The 15,901-nt window shown below is 35.8% G+C and overlaps 3 protein-coding genes across 3 annotated transcripts; 1 reads left to right on the forward strand and 2 right to left on the reverse strand.

Annotated features, from left to right (window-relative positions):
- The first annotated feature begins 502 nt into the window (after positions 1-502).
- On the forward strand, positions 503-4,545 carry LOC140887055 (probable E3 ubiquitin-protein ligase ARI2). Its single transcript, XM_073294067.1, has 7 exons — positions 503-869; positions 1,373-1,407; positions 1,659-1,938; positions 2,052-2,532; positions 3,026-3,574; positions 3,645-3,808; positions 3,946-4,545. The coding sequence occupies exons 1-7, from the start codon at positions 740-742 to the stop codon at positions 4,089-4,091; spliced, it is 1,785 nt and encodes a 594-aa protein (XP_073150168.1). The 5' UTR covers positions 503-739; the 3' UTR covers positions 4,092-4,545.
- A 428-nt stretch (positions 4,546-4,973) lies between these two features.
- LOC140893199 (fasciclin-like arabinogalactan protein 21) lies at positions 4,974-6,255 on the reverse strand. Its single transcript, XM_073302262.1, has one exon. The coding sequence runs from the start codon at positions 6,146-6,148 to the stop codon at positions 5,021-5,023; it is 1,128 nt and encodes a 375-aa protein (XP_073158363.1). The 5' UTR covers positions 6,149-6,255; the 3' UTR covers positions 4,974-5,020.
- An 874-nt stretch (positions 6,256-7,129) lies between these two features.
- On the reverse strand, positions 7,130-7,797 carry LOC140893459 (uncharacterized). The gene has a single exon (XM_073302528.1). It carries the CDS (start codon positions 7,781-7,783, stop codon positions 7,268-7,270), a length of 516 nt encoding a protein of 171 aa, XP_073158629.1. The 5' UTR covers positions 7,784-7,797; the 3' UTR covers positions 7,130-7,267.
- Between the last annotated feature and the right edge of the window lie 8,104 nt (positions 7,798-15,901).

Below are 15,901 nucleotides of genomic sequence, written 5' to 3' on the forward strand. Positions count from 1 at the left end.
TGTGCCTCAATCCGTCACCGCAACCGGCCGCCCACTAGGTTAGATATCAGTTTATTACTTATTACAGTATTAATATGGTGATAAATCTTATTAATTATCTTGTCAGCCGAGTTTATATATTTATTTGTACTCTGTATAAATTGTACGAAGCTTATTTATACGTAAACATCATTTAATTTATGTGTATATTATCTTCTTATATATAACCATCTATAAAAACTAATTTATAAAAATTCAACCGCCAAAACAACCGAGACGATAAACGGTCACCGATCACCCCGCCCACCACCATTTGCATAATGGTCATAAATGGGGTTTTGAATGAAACAACCTTCTTGTTCTTCATTTTGTTGGGTTCAAAAATTAAATATAAAGAATCAAAATCTCACGAAAACACAAATATGCATACTAAATTGCAATTTCCCTTCATTAAAAAAAATTGCAATTTCCCCTAAAATATACCGCAAATGACAAATATATAGAGGCGGAATGACAAGTTTGGGTGTTCATTTCGCAAAAACTGAGGCCGCTGGAAGCTCTACAGTCTGCACTCCCCGATAAACAAATAAACCCTCTCCGGGAATTTCTCGGGCGATTTCGCTCGTCGACCGATCACCGGAGCCGATGACAGCCGCCGATCAACGACGATCAATGTTGGCATCCGATTCTGTTGTCGATTGATGCACTTGATTGTAATAATTCGGTTGCATAGAGAGGTATTGGGTGTTGGGTCGTTGAGATGGAGGATTCTGTGAGTGGCAGCGAAGAGGATCGTTACTACTCTTCCGATGGGGAGGCGGAATCGTTGGACGGGATTGAGAATGAAGATTCCGATGCTCAGTGTGCTTCATCAAAAACTTCGTCTTGCAAGGAATGTATTTAGATTATTAACTTCTTTGATTATTTGTGCGTGTGTACTAATTACTATGATGTGAATAAGGTTTCGTCTTCTTTTTTTCTTCTGTAATTTTTCAAGTTGAAATATTCTGGACTCTGGAGCTGGCGCTTTTTTTTTTTTTAATCATCTTATTGTTCGATTATTTGCTTTTTTTGAGAATGTCAATTGATTTTATTTGAGGTAAAAATACGGGGGGTTTTTCTTTTCTTTTTTTTTTTTGGGTGATTAGAGTGAAGGGTGTACATCGTTCTTCTTGATGATATTCTGTGCTTTTAAAGAGGGAATCCTGAGTGTTCTTCTTTTTCTTAGAAAATTGGGGTTTTGTTTATTTATCCTCGGCGTTATTTCTGGTCATTCAGATCTGCAGGGTCCTCTTATTTGAACGAAAAGTCAGATTTCTGCAGTGGAATGAGTTTTTTATCTTGTTGGTATAATGGTTGAAAGGTGTTTATTGATTTTTGTTGTGCTTTTGGCAGGTAATCACGAAAGAGTCTCTCTTGGCGGCACAGGTACAATGTTATTTCGATTATGTTGTGTGCACACTGGGCATACTTTGTCATTTTATATTTTCTGCGTGACTATTTTATGCTTCTGCGTTATTCTTAGAGTTAGATTAGGTTAGATAAGTGACATATCAAATACAGGACGGAGATGCTCTCGGTGTGGTTTCTTAATCCTGTAAGGTCATATTAGAAGAACAAATTTGGTGGAGTATATGTCGTGCTGACCTGAAGAATGTGGTTGTTTTTCATCCATGCAGAGGGAAGATTTGCAAAGAGTGATGGACTTAATATCACTAAGGGAACAGCATGCCAGAACTCTTCTCATTCATCATCGTTGGGACGTTGAGAAATTGATCGCAGTGTATGTTGAAAAGGGAAAAGCTTTCTTGTTTTCTGAAGCAGGTGTCACTGCAGACAAATTTGTTGACCTTGATCCACTTGAGCCTTCCTCAATGATGATGTGCAATATATGTATGGATGATGTCCCTGCACAAGTGGTAACTACAATGGACTGCGGGCATTGCTTTTGTGACAATTGTAAGCACCCTTTCCATTTATTGCGATTAGCCTCAGTGCCTTGTTTTCCAGATTTACATGTGCTCAGAATAGTACATTTTTGGAACATCTAGTATTATAATTTAAAATTTCAGGTTGGACGGAGCATTTTGTTGTGAAAATAAACGAGGGGCAGAGCAAACGGATCAAGTGTATGGCCCATAAATGCAATGCTATCTGTGATGAAGCTATTGTCAGGAAACTAGTTAGCATCAAACACCCTGATTTGGCTGAGAAATTTGAGAGATTTCTCCTTGAGTCGTACATTGAAGACAACAAAATGGTTAAATGGTGTCCCAGCACACCACATTGTGGGAATGCAATACGGGTAGAAAATGATGAATTTTGTGAGGTTGAATGTTCTTGTGGTTCACAATTCTGTTTCAGTTGCTTATCAGAAGCACATTCCCCTTGCTCATGCGTGATGTGGGAACTGTGGACAAAGAAATGCCGAGATGAATCGGAGACAGTTAATTGGATTGCTGTACATACCAAGCCCTGTCCTAAGTGTCACAAACCTGTCGAGAAGAATGGTGGATGTAATTTAGTTAGTTGCATATGCGGGCAAGCATTTTGGTAAGGGTTCTTGCTAGAGTTCATTCCTCATATATGCTACTTAATGTGTATTGACACAATAACATGTTATGCCGCTGAGAAATATTCCTTTATTATTTTCGCTTTTGTCTTGTATCATTAGACAGTCTCACCCCTCCTTTGTCTTGGGGGTATGTGCAGTGTGGCAATTAGATTCCATTCTTCTCCTGCCTATTCGTTTTTACGTTTTGTTTGGGAAGTTTTGGAAATATCCTTGTTTTCTATATTTTTGTAGACGAGCTGCACAGCAACTAATTTTGACGGCACCTTTCCCATGATGACCGATTTCTCTCTTCTTTTTCTTTTTTTTTTGGTTGGTTTTTTTGTTTTTTTTAAATCTGGACTTAGCTCCTAATTTGCTAATCTTGAGGGTCAATGAATGTGCTTTCTACAGTAGTTTTTTAGATCATCTAATTTTTTTCTAGTGAATACTGCTACCATTTCACATTTTGGTTTACCCTTGTGCTTTCTACAGTTGGCTATGTGGTGGAGCTACAGGCCGAGAGCATACATGGTCCCAAATTGCTAATCACAGTTGTGGCCGATACAAAGAAGATATCGTGAAAAATGCCGAGTGTGCAAAGCGAGAACTTTACAGATACATGCATTATCATAATCGCTATAAAGCTCATACGGACTCCTTTAAGCAGGAATCTAGACTGAGTGAAACCATAAATGAAAAAATAGCGACTTTGGAAGCAAAGGATTCCAAACTAAGAGATTTCAGTTGGGTTATAAATGGGCTTCACAGGCTCTTTCGATCAAGAAGGTCTCTTTCATATTCATATCCGTTTGCGTTCTACATGTTTGGTGATGACTTGTTTACAGATGAAATGACCAACGAGGAAAGGGAAATTAAAAAGAATTTGTTTGAGGACCAGCAACAGCAGCTCGAGTCAAATGTTGAGAAATTATCGAAACTTCTTGAGGAGCCATTTGATGAGTATTCCGAGAAACGAGTTATGCGTATAAGGATGCAAATCATTAATCTCTCTGCAATTACTGATAACCTCTGCCAAAAGATGTAAGTATTGAAGACTGCTGTCTAAATTTAACAAGAAATGTTGAAGCTTACTCTCTCGCTTATCTTGCAGGTACGAATGTATCGAGAATGATTTGTTGGGCTCTCTTCAATTCACGATTCACAGCATTGCCCCATACCAGTCAAAAGGCATTGAGAAGGCTCAAGAGCTTACGGTTGTAGCAAGTGCACAAGCAGGTGGCTACAACAATCATAAAACTGCGGATCACTTGGACGGTAAAATAACGCTCCTATTCCTGATTGTCGTGCTTTCCTGTTGCTGAAGTATTATTAATTTTTATGATTTCCAGCAGAGTGTCCACAGAATTAATTTCAGCACTTATTGTTAATAGTTGACACTTTCCGTTTTGCAGGAGACGCACCAGAAGCAGGACAAGCAACGGCGTCTGGGACTTCATGCGAGAGACAAAAGCTGTCTCGGAAGCGGGCTAGAAAAGGAGGTTCCGGAGGCACAGTGTTTGATCTAAACTTGCCTGCGGAGTTTCATCGGGGAAGTTGATCACTAAAAGTGATTCTCTGTCATGAGTTTAGCAATTAGCTTAATTTTGGTCAGCTCATCCCAATCGATTTGGGCTGGATGGATCTATTACATTTCCCAAAGAAACTTGGTCGCAAATGGATAGGCAAACTGATACTTTTTTGGGTCAAGAATCGGCGGTCTTTCGTAGAATAAATTTCTCAATCTTGATGGAGTTAAGCTATCGTGTTGGGTGTGGGTAGTTTACTCTATGATTACTGTTCACAGAAAGAAGGTTTAGATCAGATTTTTTCTGTCCATTTTAACCAATGGTAGTAGGTTTCTTCCCCAACACCTCCGTAGGGACGTTCTGGGTTTGTTTTTTGAGTTGGTCCTATATAAATATATGATAGATTCAGGAGACGAAAACTAGCACAAGGTTGTATAGTCTTGCATTGCAAGCTCTGGTATTCAATTATTTTTATTTTTATTTTTATTTATGTATGTATATATATTAGCTGAATTAATTGGATTATAGCTTTCTTGAAATTTACATCCTTTAAACAAGAGTGATTATTGAATTATATATATATTTTTAATGGTTTTCTTCTTCCTCGTCTGCTCTGAACCCACTTCCCTTTTATCTTACTTGAAAATTTTATCTTTATCCCTCTGAACCCACTTCCCTTTATGTCATTTGTTACTATTTAATCGTGGATGGTTTTGATAATAATATCCAAATTACAATTATTTAATATTGAAATTATTAATGATAATGTGGCAACCCATTTTTCATTTTTAAATATATATGTATTTTATATGGTATATACAATTAATTATATATATATATTTATATATATTCAGATATACGTGCCAACATAGATATTAACAAGTCATTTATTAATTTCTTACAACTTTGATCTGATGAAGCTACAAGCGCTCAAAGAGCCAGTGAACTAAACGGCCAGATGTCAAAGACCACGATCCCGATCTTGAACATCCACCGTCGATTGAAGACCACCCGGCTCCTGGCCATCGATCGCACAGATTCCACCATTCCAATCCAATCGCCCGCATCTCGTCCGTTGGATCTCTGCATCTTGATATCGTTGTATGCGCGGGAAAGGAGTAGAGATTCCATGGATCACCATCTTAGGATTGTGCATCAGATCAATGGTCACCAGCTTCACGTTGTTTACCTTCATCGGAGTCATGATTCCTCCGCCTCCAGCGGTGGTCACCACCAGATCCTCTCCGGCTTCCATCGTCGGCAACGATGTTTTCAGACGTAAAGTCACCAGATCCGCCGCCGTAAGCCTCTTGTTCGGTACCACGTGATGCAAAAAACTCGACAAGTAGATGCTACCTTCTCCGGTGAAAATGGAGGTGTCGTCGACCGCGAAGATGGTCATGGCCTTCAGCTTAGCAAGCTCCTCGTACCTGAATCGGAGAGCCATAGAAACGACTCCGTACCCGACGGTCTGCAGGCGGAGGATAGCGTCCTTCAACATGAGCGGCGTGAGAGAGCGAGACGGAGGTGATGCTAACGTAGGGAAAGGGAAGGAGAGTGACGTCATGAGTTCTACGTTGCATGATTGTGGAGAGAGGTGGGAGACGAAGCCTTGGAGACCGTGGACGAGGACCGTACCATCGTTGAATAGGTCGGGCTGCGCGATCTCCACGCCGTTGACGTACACCTTGTTCTTGTTACGGCCTGCGGTGGCGGCGGTGGTGATGGTGAGGCAGCGATTGGGGGCTAGGGTTTCGATTTTGGTACCGAAGACCAGGGATTGGAGGAATTGCAGCGGGTAGAGGCCTGGTAGGGAGAGTTCTCGTATGAGGAGGTCGAGAGAGCAGTTACGGCAGGTGGAGACGGCGGCGTCGGAGGGAGCGAAGACGGTGATGGGAGTGGAGGCGGAGAGATTGGCGGTGGAGAGTTTCTCGAAGCCGAGGGTGGAGAGTAAGTTGGACAAGATGGAAGGATTCACCTCTTGGATTGACGGTGGTTCTTCGGCGGCGGCGGCGGCGGAGATGAAAATGGAAATGAGGATGAGAAGTAGGAGGAGAAGGAGGAGCTGGAATCGGAGAGAAATCGCCATTAATGGAGCAGAGTACAGTACAGTTTAGTTTACACTTTACAGAGTGTGAAGTGGGCGCGCGGGAACATTGTATTCAGGGGGAAGTTTGTTGGTTTCCGTTGGACGATTTTGCCCTCTGGATTCTTTGCAGTTTGCACGATAAAATTCTATAAATTTTATAATTACCGTATAAAATTTATTATTGTCACTATTAAAAAAATTAGAGAAACGATGTCTCAATAGTTTAATAAATGTTTAAATAAGTGAATTGAAATATATATATTGGAAATTTAGAAATTTTTATAAAAATATAATCACAAATAAATATGAATGTCGATCACTCAGCCTAAGTTTGAATTTATCATGTTTTCAGTTTCATTCCTCTGACCAATTTGAAAGGCTTATAAGTTGGTCGGTCCTTTGTATTTTTTATTGTTTCTTAATTTGTTTTTAGAGCAACGTTGGTCCTTTTATTAAGTAAATATTTAACTTTTTAAAGAAAAAATTGAAATTCTTAATATATTTATAAATGATCGGTCTGATTTTTGGGGTTAAAAAAGAAGCTATATTATATTTTAATTAAATTAAATTAAAAGCATGCTATATTTTATTATAACAAATTTATAATTCAAAAGCTCTATAGTAACGAAAACATCTAAAAACTTACTTCATATTTCATATTCGGTCCGGACAATATATATGTAAATTTTATTTGTATTTTCCGAAAGATTAAAAAGATTATTTCAAAAATTAAACAAATTTCACATACTTTAAGAGTGTTTTAATAAGATATAAAAATTTGTTTAAAATAGCTTATATATGTATTTAATGAGTGAGGATGGATTGGTAATTGAGAAAATAATACATTACATATAATCGACTATACATATATTGGAGATGGATGCTTTTATATTTAGGATTGTTGGAGCAAATGAATTCAACAGAGCAAAATACGAACAGAAAATAGAACAGAGTTTATTGCCATATATATTAACTGTGATTTCCAAATTTAACTCACTTCAGAATTATTACACCATTAATACAAGTATCAAATCATAGATGATACTTATATAACAAAGCTTTGAAAAAATACAGCTTTCATAAAACTTTTTCACTACCCACGTCAAAATTTATAGTTTTTCACAATTCTTCCACTATCACGCTCAACCTCGGAAGGAACTTGCCCCCCTTAAATCGACCGCAACCTCCGCCCCCGCCTCCGCCTCCGGCCGCCACCAACAGCGGTCTCTCCCTCTCATTCAACACGACCACCGCATGATCAACCCTTTTAAACACATAGCAACTGCAGCTAACCCTATCGTCGTCGCCGCCGCCGCCGCCCAGAGCCAAGCTGGCCTTCACGGCCAAAGCTGCCATGTCCTCCGCCTGCATGCGGTGATTCCGCCACCTCGACGGTAGCTCAAAGTACACCTCCCCTGGCAGCAACTCCTCGTCTCCGCCCACCGCAACCAACGCTTCGCCGATTTCCATGTCGTCGGAGCTGCATATGAATCTGTCGAGAGATTTCGCAGTACCACCATGTTGCATTAAAGCTGAAACCTTAACCGGGTACGAGAATTCTTGAAGCTGTCCGTTGGAAAGAATCAGTTTGGCCGTTGCAGCGGACCTGGATTCACAGGACCTACAATTTCCCATATTTTTTTTTTTTAAAAAAAAATATTAATAATTTGGAATAATAAAATTTATATTTGAAGTTTTTTAGGAATATTGCGGGATTTATAGAGGGGGCGAGTTTCGTTTAGCCCGTCGTTTTTTGGACCCGAGTTTCGGTTACATTATAGTCTGTATACAGTTGTTTTTTGAGGTCAAAATTTGGTCGCAAAATTCAAAACTCAAATAATACTAAATCAATAACTATAATTACGACCCCACTTGATATTATATGTAGAAATTAAATATTATGAACTCGTGATCTATAGAGCCATTCGAGTCTATATCTATTAATTACATCTATAGATATATATGGCGGAGATACAACACCAACACGCGTCTCAAATAAATATGACATTTCCAATATTTAGAGGAAAATCATTATTGGATAGTAGGGACACGATTGAGATCTAGCCTTGCCACGTACACATGATTTTGGAAAGATATTTTATTTGCACATGTTAACAAAAATAGTTAGGAAAAAAAATTATCAACAAGTTTAGCTATAAACTTTCTGTTTTATCTTTATTTCATTAAAAAAAATATTGTGTTGTTTTTTAAGACACGATTAATAAGAATTTATTAGTAAAAGCGTATAAAGATATTGCTAAAATATATATGATGTAAACTTATGTATTTGGGGAAAAAAAAAAAACGAGTCTTATTATATGATTGAGAGTTACGTTATGACACTTGCAGTAAAATTTTAAGTGTTGGTTGAAGTTTTTTAAAAATTTCACAAATATCCCTTTAACTTATCTCACACTCCACTCCCCTTAATTTTCTCTCTGTATTAGTATATTATACTTATCTCTTTAGTTGTTTAGAGAGATAATATTAGGTATTTATTACTTAATATAGTTACAAATATTTATAATTTTATGTTATTTGTTCAATCAAAATAAATTTAATATATATGCATGATTACAAATTATTATATATATATCATGCTCACGCAAAGAGTGTGTTGAGTCTGTTGACAATTAATTATTTTTATGACGTAAAAACTCTTGTCTTTCGACGTGCACGGAGTAAATTTTAGTGTTAGTGTGGTCATCTACAAATGAAGATTTATATATTAAGTTACTACATGATGTTCTATCTCAACATTAGATCACAGATATTTTCACCGAACCACTTTCAATTCCCATTATTTTTCAAGATAGATGTGCAAGATATTCAATATTAATAATTAATCATCCTTGAGGGGATTTCTACAATGGCTAGCTTATCTTAGTCGATTGGTTAACAAATAAGGACAGTTAGCAAGTAGTTAGCTAGGAGGTTAGCTGAGAAAAATTAGTTAATTACCTTTGATTTTCAGAGGCTAGCTGTACTTTTCATACGATCATCGATTAAGTAGAAATTCTGGTTTGTGATTAGTACGAGTCATTGATATTAAGTGGTCTGTGTGTTTTGTTGACTCAGTGTTTGATTTTATTTTTCTTTTTGCGGCGAAAAAATTATTCAAAAGTTGAATGTTCTTATTTACAAAATATTTTTCCACGACATTATGGACTTTGTTTTGGAAGCTTTTGGGGAAGTATTTTTTCGTAGATATTAATGTAATTTGTGTTGTTTGATTATAGATGTCAAATCCTGAATAAATCTATTTGATAAAATAGTTTTTTAAACTTTAAACAACTATGTTTAAGTTTGAATATATACAATAAAAATAGAAGATTTTCGAGAAGTTCAATTAAAAATAATGGTTTATTGTGTAAATACAAATTTTTTTTTTTTTTTAAAAAAAAATAGTTTGAAAAAAAGAAAAAGCATGGATTGCTTGCAGCTGTGAATAATCAGATGTGTCACAAAATGGAAGAGGAAATCAATGGGTTACGTTGCATTTTGAATTGGTTATAATTTTTTTGTGTTTACGACTGATATGTGTGTGTTACATATCTAAAAAATTGGACATTATAATATATATACACTAGTACCTTGACGCAAATGTTAACTTTATTTTTTATTTAAATATAAAAAACAATTTATTTTAAAATGTAATATAAATTACATTTACGTGCATTGATTGCTAGTATAAATAAACATATTGAGCTTTAAAAATGTTATCAAAAGTATTCAAATTAAATACAGTTTACATTTAGGAAAAAAAAAACACTCATCTTTTTTTGAAGGAAAACAAAAAAACATTAATCTTTATTAAATGACCAATAGAGACAAGAAAAATAAATAAATAAATTTCGAGTAAGCAACATAGACAAATACTGGTTTTTCCATCACGAATTATGATTTATATTCGATCTTATACGTGAGACACGTTTTTGTTTTTTTTGGGCAAGCAACGGAGACAGACATCGATTTTTACTCTACGGTACGATTTATTCAATTTTACATTTAAGGCAAGACACGAAAGTCTAAGGTTGTGCTTGGCATTAGAAATAACCTATAAAGAATTAAGGAGATTTGATTGTGGAAGGCTTCGTCTAAAATGAAGTCGTTATTATGGATTTTGGTATGTTTTAGATAAATGATTTTTGATAATTTAATATGAATATTAATGATTTCGTAGTGAGAACTCTTAACACTTGGTAGAATAATTTCACTACGAAACTCTAACACTTGGTAGAATAATTTCAAATGATTTTTTGTTGCTTGGTGATGGGTTACACCTAAAAATTTAATTGGGTCTGAGCCCAATCATGAAGGTCCACTCCAAATATTTTTGAGGCCCAAGCTTATTTAAATATTATATATATTAATTCAAGTAGATACTACAAAAGCCCATAAGAGGCTCAAACACGTGAAATTCTCCGAATATCTATAAATAGCTCAAGTCACCTCATTATTAAGGTACACACTTTCTTTAGCACTATAACGCTCTACTGTCGATTGTTATTTCTTGAGTAATTTTTTACTTGAGCGTCGGAGTGCCTACGCCGGGAACCTTCCCGGCGCCTCTGACTTTGTTTTGTGACGTAGGAACAACCCACTGAAAAGCTCTACAGGGAGCATACAAGGATTTGTTGTTAGAACCTAATGGGAGGATTTAGGTTCTATTGGAAACTTTAGCAATTTAAAGCGATTATGCAAATACGCAAGCGGAAAACTTAAAACAATCAAAAATAAATGCGGTAAATAAATGCGTAAAAGAAATAAAGCGATAAATGAGATAGGATATGTTTATGGAAGTTCGACGATAAATCTTCTACGTCTCCCCTTCTTGGTTAAGATCGATTAACCAAGGATTCACTAGCACTTCAACTTCTTGGCCTTGATGGCTCCAAGGATAGCCGTAAAACTTGACACGATCACCTCACCGATACAACTCGATACTCTTGGCCTTAAGGGCTCCAAGGATAGCCTCAACACAAACAATTGGCTTTACACTCAAGTGCTTACAACAATAGCACAACACACTTGGTTTCACACTCAAGCGTTTACAACAATAGCACAACCAACTCACAAACTATTTTTACAAACACTCTCAAATATATCACACAAACACTTTGATAGTGAGAAATTGCTTGCAAAGGAGAGAAGAGATGAGTTGGGATGTCTCCAAATGACCTTGGATGGCCTCTATTTATAGTTGGCAAATATTTGAATCTGATTTGAGTGCATGAGGCGTGTGTTGAGAAGTCAATGAGTGACAAAAAGTGTTCGACGCCGCTGCCTACTTTTTCCCAGCACTGAGCGGATTTTGTGGAAAAATCATATCTCAAAATCTAACCGTTGGATTGATCTGAAATATAAACCAATGCTTTAAAAATTTGGATCTTTATTCTGAACGGTGGAGATTTGATTTGAACAAATAAATCATGCCCAGTATTTTTCGGAAGTCGTTTCATCATGTTTTCGAACTTGTTCTGTGCAACAAAGTTGAAAAATTCATATCTCCCAATCCATCTGTTGGATTGACCTGAAATTTGGACAGAAGCTTTATAACATCATAAGCTTGTATCTGATTGGTGGAGATTTTTATTTAGATTTCTCAAACATTTCCAGTTATTTTCTGAAGTCGAATCTTCATAGTTTCATTCCTTGCAGAAGTGGGTACTGTGCAACATATATTAAAAAATTCATATCTTTCATTTTAGTTGTTGGATTGCTCTCAAATTTAGACAGTACATGTAACACTTCTTTTTCTAGATTATTACCGGTGGAGATCCGATTTGGAGTCATATAAAATTTCCAGTAATTTTCGGAAGTTGCTGCTCCATACTTTGGATTTTTCTTGTCTATTTCTTCATATCTCTTAACAATGTTTCATCCATTCAATGAGCATATAAATACATGTATAGCTTCAAAATAGCTTCCAAGAATTTAATCATCAATAAATCTAATCTGTAAAATCTCACTTTAAATGGTTAGTAACAATTAACCGAGTTTTGTAATCATCAAAACATAATATTATGAGACTTGTTAATGCATTAAAAACATTAATCTTATCACACGAGATTTGTATGCGTTTAAGGCGTAACAATCTCTCCCTTTTTGATGATCACAAAACTTGGTTAAATAGGAGAAATAAATGTACAATATTAAATAAAAAATTTAAATTTGCACAATATAATTGCATGAATAAAACTCCCCCGAAATTAAACAATTAGCTAAGAAGAGAATTTTTATCAAATAACCAATTTTATTCTCTATGCATTTAACCGAACTAACTCTTCCCCTTAGTTAAAATATTTAACCAAACTAATTCTCCCCCTTTTTGTGATAATCAAAAAGACTGGAAAAGTAAATGCAAAACAAGAGAATTGAAATATAATTTCTAAAAAGCAACACATAAATTTCACATAAAATGTGAGCTTTATAACTTTGAATAAATACAATTAATTTGTATTATCCAACATTAAATTGCTCGAATTTAATATTAAGCTCCCCCTTAATATGACATTAAATTTAAACTTATATCTACAAGCGATTACAACTCAATCATGCCAAGTTCACCACGCAAACGAATAAAATTATTTTCATCTAGTGGTTTTGTAAAAATATCAGCAATTTGATTAGTTGTGTCAACATATTGAAGTTCAACTTTATTTCGTTCGATGTGGTCACGAATAAAATGATGACGAATGTCAATATTTTTGGTACGCGAATGTTGAATCGGATTCTTTGTAAGACATATGGCGCTTGTGTTGTCACAGAAAATAGGAATTTTTAAAAAAGATACACCATAGTCGAGCAATTGATGCTTCATCCAAAAAGTTTGCGCACAACAACTACCGGCAGCCATATATTAGGCTTCGGTCGTTGACAACGCAACACAATTTTGTTTCTTTGAAAACCAAGAAACTAAACAATTTCCTAAAAAGAAACAAGTTCCACTAGTGCTTTTACGGTCCACCTTATATCCACCAAAGTCGGCATCACAGTAAGCTTTTGAATCAAATAAAGAATTTTTCGAATACCACAAGCCGAGATTTGGAGTATTTGAAAGATATTTGAAAATGCGTTTTAAGGCGAACAAATGCGATTCCTTTGGACATGATTGAAATCGTGCACACAAACAAACACTAAACATAATGTTCGGTCTAATAGCAGTAGCATATGGTAAGGACCAATCATACTACGAAAGGAAGATTGATCTACAGATTTACCATTTTCATCCTTGTCGAGTCTGATTGCTTTGTTCATCGGTGTGGATGATGATTTTGTGTTCTCCATCCAAAACTTCTTTAGAATCTCCTTGATGTATTTGCTTTGGTTCACAAAGAACCCATCCTTGCACTGTTTGATTTGCAATCCAAAAAAATAGTTAAGTTCTCCCATCATGCTCATCTCAAAGTGTTCCTGCATAAGTTTGGAGAAATCTTGACAAAGAGTTTCGTTAGTAGAACCAAATATTATGTCATCAACATAAATTTGCGCAATCAATAAGTCATCTTTAGCATGTTTGGTAAACAACGTAATATCAATCTTTCCTCTTGAAAAACCATTTGAAAGAAGGAAAGTTGATAATTTTTCATACCAAGCTCGATGAGCTTGTTTCAAACCATACAATGCTTTGTTTAGTCTGTACACATGATCAGGAAATAATGCATCAACAAAGCCATCAGGTTGTTCAATGTACACTTCCTATTTTAATTCACCATTAAAAAATGCACTTTTGACATCCATTTGAAATAACTTAAAATTTCTAGAGCAAGCAAAAGCAAGTAGCATGCGAATAGATTATAGTCTAGCAACAAGCGCATAAGTTTCATCATAATCTATTCCTTCTTCTTGACTATATCCTTTTGCTACAAGCCTAGCTTTATTTCTAGTGATAGTACAATGCTCGTCAAGTTTATTCCTAAAGACTCATTTAGTACCAATAATAGATCTATCATGCGGCCTAGGAACAAGATACCAAACATCATTGCGCTTGAATTCATCTTGCATAGCAATAATCCATGAATCATCTTGTAATGCCCCGTTTTTATCTTAATTGATGTTATTTGAGATAATCAGTGATTTCAGAATTCAAGACCGGACTTTTTATTAATCAGGGACCTTTTGCAATTTTTGGAAATTTCAGGGACTAAAATGCAAATTTGGGATTTGTTATATTATCTGCTTGACTTAGTCATTCTTTTTCATTTCATCTTCTTCCTCCAACTCGTGTACAGCCATGGAAGGCTTGAGAAAGCTTTCCAAGCTTTTGTGATTTCGATTCTAGCTCAATCCGTCTGATAGAATTGAATTCTGACTTGATATCTACGATCACGGCTTTGAGAGCTCCGTTATATCGTAAGTTTTTCTACGATTGGATACATTCTAGTTTTTGGATGTTGTTAGAATCGTGCGAGATTCGAGTATGTTGTTCTTGACAGAGTTCTGATTGTTTATTATCTGTCGGTTTTGAGTTTGAGCGACGAATGGAATTGTTATGAATTTTCTTATCATTTTCGAGAATGATGATTTTGAGATGTGTTGATTTTGTGTTGGGTTTGATGTTTGAGGATTGGAATGAGTTTGTTGAGCTGTTGTTTTGCTGTCTGCATTTCTGGATTGGTCAGTTTATAGTCGTTATGCCGTCAGTTTGAGTTTTGGATATCGTTCGATATTTTGATCGTATTGAGTTTTGATATCGATTTTGATCCGTGACTTCTTCTGATAGATTGATTGGGAGTCCTTGAAGTTGCTAGAGTTGCAGCTTTTGGCAAGTTTGGAAGAGTTGAGCCGGTATAGTATCGATGTCTTTCTCTATCGATTAATGAACTTGATTGGATAGTTTTTGAATTGAGAATTGTTGTTTTCAGATTGAAGTGTTGGAACGACAAAGAAGAGGTATAAGACGACTTTGGAATGAAATGGAACGATTAACTCGAATCAAGATTGATTCGAGTGTCCTAGAAAAAATCTCATACTACATGTTTGATTGCTTATTTGATTATATGATTGAATTTATATTGAGTGCATGAGATTACATATGCATTCATATTGAGCCTTGATTTATTCAATTTGAATTAGACGATCTAGGGATTGTAGTTGAGTAGCTTGGTAGGCGATTTACTACCTTGTCGAGTAGCTCACTATAATTCTCTTGAGTCTAGAGAATTAAAGCATGCCATGTCCACCTCGAAAGGAGATTCGGTGTGATTGTGGATGTTTTTAGCCTCGGGATCCCAAATCGATAAAAGAAAGAATAGAAGAAATTCATTTGATTATCTGAGTCTGATAATCCAGAAGTTTAAAGACATGCATATCATTTTAAATACAGTACTCGATTGAATTATTTGATTATATGGGGAACGAGTTCTTATATGACTTGATATGTTTATTTGATTGCATGTCAGTCTCTTTTATTGGGAATATTATTCTCATCGGATTATCCGGCTGTTGTATTTGTTTGTATGTGTACTTGGCAATAGGTGGGGCAGGAACGAATCAGAGACAACATGGCTAGAGGATTGAGAGAATAGAGTGAGGCTTGGATGTTAGGAGTCACTTTGTAATTGAACTCCTATTTGGTATTGAATAAGTCCGAACTAGATGGACCTTATTATGCATGCTTTATTTTGTGAGATTTGTATAACTCATTATATATATGTTGTATCTTTTTGAATGAGATTTTGATGTTTTTATTGTGGATTGAATGGAATTGGAAATTGGAGAAGAAAACCAGAATTTTTCTGGGCAGAGGGT

This window comes from Henckelia pumila, chromosome 3 (genome assembly GCF_033568475.1).
Source record: "Henckelia pumila isolate YLH828 chromosome 3, ASM3356847v2, whole genome shotgun sequence".
NCBI classification, from domain to species: Eukaryota; Viridiplantae; Streptophyta; class Magnoliopsida; order Lamiales; family Gesneriaceae; genus Henckelia; species Henckelia pumila.

Excerpts from the sequence above, each read along its gene's own strand:
- LOC140887055 (XM_073294067.1), top strand. The coding sequence starts at position 740 with ATGGAGGATTCTGTGAGTGGCAGCGAAGAGGATCGTTACTACTCTTCC. Across the intron at positions 1,408-1,658 it reads AGTCTCTCTTGGCGGCACAG|AGGGAAGATTTGCAAAGAGT; the intron begins GTACAATGTTAT and ends TCATCCATGCAG. Across the intron at positions 1,939-2,051 it reads GCATTGCTTTTGTGACAATT|GTTGGACGGAGCATTTTGTT; the intron begins GTAAGCACCCTT and ends TTAAAATTTCAG.
- LOC140893199 (XM_073302262.1), bottom strand. The coding sequence starts at position 6,148 with ATGGCGATTTCTCTCCGATTCCAGCTCCTCCTTCTCCTCCTACTTCTC.
- LOC140893459 (XM_073302528.1), bottom strand. The coding sequence starts at position 7,783 with ATGGGAAATTGTAGGTCCTGTGAATCCAGGTCCGCTGCAACGGCCAAA.